This window comes from Ornithorhynchus anatinus, chromosome 1, assembly GCF_004115215.2.
Source record: "Ornithorhynchus anatinus isolate Pmale09 chromosome 1, mOrnAna1.pri.v4, whole genome shotgun sequence".
In the NCBI taxonomy this organism is placed as follows: Eukaryota; Metazoa; Chordata; class Mammalia; order Monotremata; family Ornithorhynchidae; genus Ornithorhynchus; species Ornithorhynchus anatinus.
The window spans coordinates 19,541,881-19,551,914 of record NC_041728.1 but is presented as its reverse complement, the minus strand read 5'-3'; the positions used below and the strand labels follow the sequence as shown (position 1 = coordinate 19,551,914).

General features: G+C 37.9%; 1 protein-coding gene across 1 annotated transcript in view; it reads right to left on the bottom strand.

Annotated features, from left to right (window-relative positions):
• Positions 1-564: 564 nt before the first annotated feature.
• Positions 565-10,034, bottom strand: part of TMEM167A (transmembrane protein 167A) — a 33,949-nt gene continuing 24,479 nt past the window's right edge. Inside the window, exons 2-4 of the mRNA XM_029060815.1 lie at positions 9,570-9,679; positions 5,018-5,052; positions 565-1,347 (exon numbers count right to left, since the gene is read on the bottom strand). Coding sequence (XP_028916648.1) covers positions 1,277-1,347; positions 5,018-5,052; positions 9,570-9,679 — 216 coding nt within the window. The 3' untranslated portion in view covers positions 565-1,276. The remainder of the gene's footprint in view (positions 1,348-5,017; positions 5,053-9,569; positions 9,680-10,034) is intronic.

The following is a 10,034-nucleotide window of genomic DNA, read 5'->3' as shown; positions in this document are numbered from 1 at the left end:
TCAGTGACTAAAAGTACTCAGCTTGATGGCAACGGAGTGCTTTACCTTGGGTAGGCCCAATCTGATCTGGTGAATTTAACAATGAGGAAGATCCCAAACTGCTGTGACTACATTCTTAGGCTCGAATTCTTAAAGACATTTCGTTATCATTTAAGCTCGTAGTAACTTCGCCAAGGATTATTGACCATTTTTAGAGATAGGATATTCGAACTTAGTGGCTTAAGTATATTTCTTAACGCTCTTTGCACCGGCCAATTATAAATCAGAAGCTAACAGATAACAATGAACTGGTACAAAATCTCATGCATGAGGAATAAAAAAATGACTTTATAAACCCACATTTAGGAAGCGAGGAAGTGAAAATACTAATTTAAAGATCGACAATAAAACTATTGAAATCAATGTATGGGTAACATTTAACAAATTGTCCTAATTAATGAACCTCCAGTTTGGAATGCATCTATCTTCAATTCTATCTCCCAGATAAATCCTTATTACACGTAGACTCACAGCTTTTAAGGACTAGTTCTTAGTTTATTAATGAATTGCTCCTTAGCACCATGGTCATATTTGGGATTTCTTATTTTATTGTGCTGAAAACAATGAGACTTCCTACAGTGGTGGGTGAAGAAAAGATTTCTTTCTCAAGGCAAATGTTACAGGAAGCATATTGGTATCTTAATGATATAAATACCGCAGAGATTGATTCCGTGTTTATGACAATGTAATAAACTTTAGGTTTTGCTCAGAGTGAAGGTACTCATTAAAAGTGCAACGCTAATTGTCTATGGAATACAAGAAGCATTTAGTCACTTAAAATAACAATTTTTAATGCTCGAATTTTAACCTTTTCCTAATTTTAGAAAAATGTTCATCCCTGAAATATTCTCATTCTTTAAAGATGAATATCATTTCTAAATCATATAGACAGTAACTTGAGTAAATTTATTGATCAACTTTGTTCTATTGTATTTCAGGTCCTATTCTATTCACTTAAAATCAAAATGCAAAGCAACAGAATGGCCATGATAGGAACAGTAATACCAAATTGATAATTGCATCCATATCACACTTCTGGAATTAAACCTGCATCTTAATTACTCATATAGCACCAACATTGGTCCATTTTCAAGTGAAACAGAGAATGACAGTCATGAGTCTCTCTGACCCAATGCATCAAGAGCTGATGAATCACTCTTCCCATTGTTGTTTCCTATAGGCAAGTCCTTTTATTCTCCGAAGTCACATAGAAAGGAAACTCTGTGTTTTCCAACTGTTACTGCATAAACAGAATGCTGAAGGCCATAACAATACAGCACACTGCTACATAAGGACTCTTTCGTTCACCTGTGGAAAAAGGAGAGCATCGTTATTGACTATTATTTCACAAGAAATTAGTTTTTCTACATGCAACTTTGAGTAGCTTTAGAAATCTCCCTGAAGGGTTTATGTGGTAGATTGATGACAGAGACATCATGTCATCATGATTAACTTGTACCTACTGATTTACCTCTATCTACCCTAGCGCTTAGAACAACTACCATAATAATAATAGTAATCATAATTAAAGGACGTAAGGATGGAATGAAGCAGGCTTTAGTCAGTTAAATCTTTTCAAAAGCAGATTTTAAAAGTGTTTTAATAGATACAATAATATGCTTATCGATTCACTTTACCATTTACAATACCATTATGACTTCTACCTGCCATAGTCTTAGAAATGCTTCTAAAAGGATGAACAGATACACCTAGAATCCAAGGCTGGAGGGGGAGAAGGGGAGGTGGGCCTATTTCCTCTGGTGTTAAAGGATCGTTTATGCTGGCACAACTTAGGATCGCAGCTTGGTACTGGCTGGTCGCCGTGGACGCAGCTCCAGCCCTGGTTTCCCCAGAGGCTCCAGGCTAATGCGCCCCTGAGGAAAACAGTGCGCTTCCAGGCAACAGAAAAGTCTAACCCTCCTTCCGTCCCCTGCTCCACCCCCTCTTCAAGAGTCCAGACGAAAGTGACGCTTAAAGGACTTGGGCAAGCACTGAATCAGCCCACCAGGTCACCCTCCCGGCACCCAATCTTTAAGGGATTTGCCCAATAGCAGCACCATTTCCAAAAAGGCTCAGTTACTTCATGGAACTGTGGTAGAGAGGAAAGGACAGATTTTAGCAACGTTGAGCAGGCAGAACCGAAAGAATCTGGTGACAGATCCAATATGAGGGGTAAATGAGAGAAATGAGATGAGGATACTGCCGAAGCTACGGGCTTATGAGACAGGGAAAAAGGATAGTGGCGTTGTCTACAGTGAACAGGAGGACGTGGATGCCTTTTGGGACTTTAGGGTTTTCACAGCAATTTTTCTGTTCTGTCTTCAAGAAACTATACAGCAGTAAGTATATCTCAAACTTCAAGAATGCTACCGATTACAGATATAAATTGTCCATTATGTGATAACATGAAGTTTTTCTGGTTGAAATGGCTTAGAGACTAGTGATATTGATATGCTGTTTTCTTAACCAAATATCCTTTTATCATGACAGAGACTACATCCATGAAAAAGGATGTGTGCTTAATAGGGAAAGGCACAACACGAATCACCTTATCGCTTGACACATCACATGGCAACAACTGTTTCACATTCACTGGTTTGTGGACTTTAAAACCAGCCAAGTGGTAACACATTTACCCCATTCAAGTAAAAGGATAGTGGGTTCTGGCAAATGATAATCTCCTTTAAAAGAATTAAGGACAGGAAAATAAAACCCACATGTAAATTGTAATTCCCTGAATTGAAGTAGGAGGAGGACTTCCTTACAAATTAATTTCAAACAGATGGAAAATTGCAGACAATATTAATTTTCTTGGTTGTTTGAGTTTTAATAAACCATATGCTAGATAACAGTGTCTGCCATATGAGCATTATGGCAACTGTTTCTTGTAGGAGATATCTGAAAAATTTAGGAGTAACTGCTCTTTGAAAATGTGGAGATTTGCCATCAAAGTTTCTGAGTTTCGGGAACAAGTGTGTTTAAGAGAAAGCATCTTCAGCTACAGTAATCCATATGGTATGCTGCTATTTTAACTAGTGGGACTGGAAATGAATTTTTTTCTTGTCCATTTTTGGGAAAAGATAGTACAATTTAGAGGTGAATTCTTACCCCCAAATTTGGTGATGTAAGTTTTTTTAAAAAATGAACATTGACTTAAACCCACCTAACCGTATGAATGGAACATTATGGACAGATACTGATATGGCACAGTGTCTAGATATGATTATTTTATTTCGAGCACTTAGCAAGGTGTTTTGACCTAGAAATACCCATGAACCACGCTGATCCAAGCAGTTACAGCATCCTGCCTCGACAACTGCATCAGCCTCCTCACTGACCTCAACGTCTCCTGTCTCTTGCCATTCCAGTCCATTCTTTGCTCTGCTGCCCATTTTTCCAAAACAAGTTCAGCCATATTCCCCCATTCCTCAGGAACTTCCAGGGGTCGCTCACCACCCTCCGCATCATACAGAAACTCCTTACTACTGGCTTTAAAGCAGTCAATCTCTTTGCGCCCTCCTACCCTAACTGATTTCCTACTACAACCCAGCCCATTCACGTTGTCTAATACCAACATACTCCCTTTACCTCGATCTTGTCTGACCCCTTGCCCTCATCCTCTCTCTGGTTAGAAATCCCACCTCTATCATATCTGACAGACCACTAATCTCCCCACTTTCAAAGCCTTATTAAAATCGCATCTCCGAGAGGTCTTTCTTCAATAAACCCTCATTTCCCCTACTCCCTCTCCCTTCTGTGCTTCTTATGCATTTGAATCTGTACCCTTTAAGGACTTGGTATTCACCCCTTGGTAAGTCCCACAGCACTTAAGTTCAAATCTATCATTTATTTTAATATCCATTTCCCCCTGTAGACTTTAAGCTCCTTATGAGGAGCGAATTTGTTGTACTCTAGGCTCCCAAGCACTAAATACAGTGTTATGCAATTGATCGATCATATTTATTGATCACTTACTATGTGCAGAGCACTGTAGTAAGCGCTTGGGGAAGTACAATTCAACAGAATTAGCAGACACATTCTCTTCCCACAGTGAACTTACAGACCAGTAAGCTCTCAAAAAATACCATTAATTGATTGAGAAAGCGGACTGGGCGATTAAGTCACCTCAAATATAGCACCATGTTTTCTTCCAGATTTATTGAAGATATTAGGCTTTCCATTTTTATTACCCGGCCAATGAGCTATAATTTCTGTACTTTATTCGGCCTAGTTTTACATCCCTATAGGCAAAGATCTTTGTGAAGACCTGCCAGCTTGTGCACAAAAGAAGAGATCAGAAAAACTTGCACTTTAAGGTGCTTAATATAAAAATGGGTTATTAGAGCTTATAGCTAAAGGGGGAGAATGGGTGTCCATGCCTCCACACAGGTAGAAAACTCGTGCACATCGGATTTAAGGCCGCAATCAGCTCTCCTCCCAGCTTATCTTTGCTTTCCTACTTCTACAATTCAACCCACATGTTTCGCTCTTTTAACAGAAACCTATTCTCTGTACCTCCCTGAGTTTCTAGTTCAGGCCCCCCCTCCTGTCTGGAACTGCCTCCACTCTTCACATCAAGCAGACCACTGACCTCTCCTTCTTCAAAGCCCTTCTAAAAATCACATCTTCCCCAGAAGACCCTTCCTGACTCAGCTCTGACCCTCCCCCTACCATTTCTATTTCCTCCCTACTGTCACTTCAATGTGTCCATGTCACCACGGAATTGAGTCTTTCCCCACTAAATACTTGGGTAACTCATCCCATTTCTTCATTATAGCACTCATTTACAAATCCTTAAACTCTAGTGCTTGTCCCTAACTTGCAATTTATTTTAGTTTCACCTGCTAGATTGCAAGTTTCCTTGAGGATAGGGATGCCTACCAACATGGTTGTATTCTACCAATGCTTCATACAGTGTTCTGCATAATAAATAATATTGATTTACTGATAGCAGGGGGAAAAGAAAAGAGAAACTTACCAATTCTGGCACACTTCCAAAACACACCCAAAACTCTGGGGGAAAAAAAAAGGTCAAGATTGTAATTACTGTTAAGTCAGAATTTTTTTGGGGGGGTATTTGTTAACCACTTACTATGTGCCAGGCACTGGGAGGGATACAAGCTAATCAGGTTGGGCACAGTCCCATGTGGAGCATTCAATCTTAATCCCCATTTTACAGAAGAGGTAACTGAGGGACACACAGAAGTGACTTGTACAAGGAGAGGAGATAAGTGAGAGAGCTGAATCAGAACTGAGGGCCTCTGACTCCTAGGTCCGCCTCTTTCCACTAGGCCATGTTGCTTCTGAAATGGCTGCTTCTCAATGGTTGTTATATTACAAGCCATCAAATTTCTTTCTTCGTAGCACACCCTAGCCATTCATCTTTGGAACCTCATGCCTGGCCCCAATTATGCATAAAGCAAGACTGCCATCTCATGCAAATAACATGGAAGATGTGGTGTTGCAGACCGATCTTATAGCAAATAAACAAAAAATACCTCCTCCAAGAAGCCTTCCCTGACTCTTCTCATTTTTCTACCTTATCACCACTTCCTTCAGTGTCTTCAGTCTGCGCCTCTTCAGAACTTTGATACTCACCCCACTCATGTACAAATCTCTACACTTTGCTGCTTCCCCTATCTGTAATTTACTTTAATGTCTGTCTCCTTGAAGGCAGAGATCGTGCCCACCGACTCTATTCGTATTGTATTATCCCAAGTGTTTCGTACAGTTCTCTGCATTAAACAAGGGTAAGTGCTCAATAAATGCCGCTGATCGATTGGGAACGGTAACCTCGTTAAACCTAACTGAAGATCGCTTCGATTCCTCTGGAGCATGGATTTAAACAAAATCAATGTTTAGAAAACTATAGTATCTAAAGATTTCCGATTTGACGTCTTTAAGAATGAAGACACATCTTTATTCATCTATCGAATGGAGCTCTAAACCTAATTCACCCTAAACCATGAACTCCGATCCCAGTATTTGCTGACTTTAAATTACTATGTCAAGTAATGATAAAATTGCTTGTGCAAAACCCCCTGGAATATACAGCATTGATTCTATTTCAGGAAAATTAATTTTGGTCCACCCTTACATTTGTAGAATATATACATATTGCAATAACTATTTATTATTCAAAACCAATATTCCAAATGTGGGAAATGATGTTATTTGTAAATAAACATTCAGAAAGGATACCTCTTCAGAGTTTAATAAACTTTTGTGAAATTATTTTCGGCTATGATTGCATGTTCCTACCTACCATTAACTTAAAACACAACATGCCCTGAAAAGATGTATGAAGGCTGAGGTTTCCAACAAGTTGGGAAGTACTGGTATGTAAAACAAATGGATAAGGACAGGTCAATAAGATCCTTATTTTCCTTAAACAACAACTAAAATGTATATATCTATAAATGAAATATTCAGGGAAAAAGACTGAGCTGGGCTTGTTTTTATGTCAGGCTATGGTTTGATATTTTACAGTATTGATATAAAATTTAGAGAAGAAATGTATATCAAGCCTTCTTGTTTAACTATTGAGGTGGCCAATGAATGACACCATTTGAGTGGCTAAAGAAAATGAAAATACTGATGCAATAAAATTCTATACTCATTCATTCAACAGTATTTATTGAGCACTTACTATGTGCAGAGCACTGTACTAAGCGCTTGGGATGAACAAGTCGGCAACAGATAGAGACAGTCCCTGCCGTTTGACGGGCTTACAGTCTAATCGGGGGGTATACAACTACCTCTTCCACCACCCAAGTGTAAAAAATAAATTTCTAACTGCAAAGAAAAACGTTTTTCTTAATTCGAAATGAACTGGACAAAAATGTAAGCGGAAATGATGTTGGTGGGTATGATCGTTTTATTAGAGTAATGAAAGAACAAAGGTCTTGAACATGACATAGCCCTGCACGGCTTAATGGTCCATACATCACTCAACTATCACTTCAAAATCTGTTCAGATTTCTTCCTTAAAAGATGAAAGACATCTGGGTGATGATTCATTTATACTTTATGAATTGTGCTGTTCAGAATGTATCTTTATAAATGACATATAATTCCAAAATAAGGAACTTAGTGAACAGTTTTCCAACAACGAAATAATTCAATTTTTAACTTTTCAAAAAATATTAAAATGGGATTTTATAGCTAACTACTTTTTTACATTAGCCATAGCTAGTAAGTCTTGTTTTAAATTAAGTCAAGAACAAGTGGTATAGGGGGTAATCACCACCTGAGATCTGACTTAGAAAATAAGATTCTTGGAAGCAAAAATATACAGTTCTCCTTTTCAAACTACCCTGCTTCCATAATTTCGATGTGCAAAGACCATGCACATCAGGTTGTAGGGCAAATATGATAAAGAAATAGTGATTTTCACACCTTACCCTTACGCCATTTGCAGACTGAACAAACTCTTTCTAAAATGGGAAAATTGAATCTGATATGCAATTACCCATAGTAAAAGAGTGAATATAAATTATATTTAATGCACTACCCCCTTTGAAATGTGGGGGAATAGAAATCAACAAGAATTTGGTAATTCAACAACAAGAACAGTGTACTATGTATTTTCAGAGTTTCTTAAGTATAAAAATATAAGAGGATGGGGACTCGATGGCTCATCAACCCACCTAACGTTTTTATATCCACATAAATCCTTGTAACTATCACAATACCATTTCATCAAAAACACAATTAAACCAACAGCTGATGAAAAATATCCCCCAATTGTGCTATTTAGTTACTAGGTATACCTATCAACATATGTTCCTATTAAGAGTGATATCAGGAACCTGTTACTGTGAAGAACACGTAGACAAAGAACCACTATATTTTTGCTGCTAGCGTCACTTGATAGATGCAATATCTGGTGCAGAAGAGCATGGGTCTGGGAGTCAGGGGACCTGGGTTAAATCTGGCTCCACCACTTGTCTGCTGTGTGACCTTAACTTCTCTATACCTCAGTTACCTCATTTGTAAAATGGACATTAAATCTTACTCCCTCCTATTTAGATTATGATCCCGATATGGGACAGGGACTGTGTCCAACTTCATTATTTTGGGTATTCCCCAGTGCTCAGTAGAGTCCCTGGCACACAGTAAGCGCTTAACAAATACCATGAAAATAATTTAAAAAACCATAATTACCCAACATGAAAAACTCTAACATGTCTTGAATGAAAATAAAACAAATTCTAATTTGTCAATTCTCAGCTGCATCCTTTAAAACTATGGGCCCTGGAGTAATAGCGGGGACCACTGCGGTTGATATCATTTGGCATTAGGGAAACAGCTCCAGGTTAAAGAACATATAGTCTATGTGAATATCAGTTTTAGAATTTGAAATTGATAAAAATTAATACTGGAACTCCTTACTTTATATACATAATTTCCTGTTACACCCTCCATTAGCAACACAAAAAACATCTCACACTTCCAGTGAATTAACATCTCTTCTTATATACATGAGGTCAAAAGAAATCCTCACATAAATAGTAAGTAATCATACATCTTTTTAGTAGAGGTTGATTTTATATTCAGCAAATGGATAAACTTTATTTTGACAAACTGCACAAAGGCTCCTGGTGGATAGAGAGAGTACCTTCCTCTTCTATTGCCCACTCCAAACATTCAGCAAAATGCTCAGCACACAGCAGATGCTCAATACTATTAATCGATTGACTGTGAGATCTGTTCTCATGCTCTGCATCTCTTTTCATAACAGTTGTCAGCAACTCCGAACGGGTAAAAGGGGATTCCCATGTGAAAAAAAATCTCAGTTCAACTTTCTTTGTTGGATAAAGAGCCAATCAATGATTTAGTAGATGAGTGGGGAGAAATATTTCCCTTTATAAGTTTGCAAAAGTTGGATTTAGTTATTTGATGGGATGAAGTTTTTTCCATGGGCATGATTCTTGGAACCATGAAGTTTCTAACAGATGAAAAGTGACATTTAAATCTCGATCTGTACTGTACATTGTATTTTACTTCACAGTCCCTTCAAAGGTGCACTGTGTGAGGCTTTTGTAGAGAAGCTGGATTTCAGGTTAACTTTGTAGAGAGCACAATCTTGTACCAATAGAGAAATAAATTAAAATACAATCTACTTTAAGGGTTCCATAAATACGTGCGATACTCAGTATACAGAAGATAAAATGTGATCCAAAAGGAAAAGTGACCTAAAGTCCTTTCTCCATTTGTAAGCTTGAGGTTTCTATAAGAACTTGGTCAAGGAGCACCTTTGGAAGTCATAAATCAGTACAATGGGCTAGAAGGGAAGATTTACAAAGGCTTTTTAACTGTAAGATCCCAGGTTCATTTGTCAAATCTATCCCTTTGGAGTAAGGTGCCCTTAAATGTCAGAAACATTTTTACTTTTAAAATAGAGTGAGAAAAATAGGAATACAAAACCAAAATGAAACAGCTCCAAAGCTTTAATTACAAAATGAGAAATATTTATAAACTGAGCATCAGTGAGGGCGAGTTACAGTGATTAGACAATAGAAACATACCCCGTCTTATTTTTATCCAGTAGGCTGGGGGCCAAGGATCGGATATAAGCACAGGTACATATGAGCAGCAAGATTACTGTCAGTAGACTTTGAAAGTTGAAGATGGCAGACTAAAAAAAAAAGAAAAAATGAATTTTATCTCTAATAACATTAATCTTCTTGAAATACCTGTCCTTAATTTTCACCTCTTTACCTGCTACTTGCCCTCATAGAAGAAAAAGAATCTGAAAACTTGCAGTCCATTTAGCAACACTTTTTTCTCCACTGGGCAAATACATTAAGTAGATGCTGATCACAGAGCCGAATCTTACCCCGAAAGGGGCACAAACTCATTCAATTACTACTCACTTAGCAATCCTTTTCATCTCTGGCTAAATCATTTTATTCTGTATTTTGGGGACACCTCTTCATTTTTAAGATCGAAGCAAATTAAGTATAGCTTTCATGGACTTGGGGGAAAAAGAA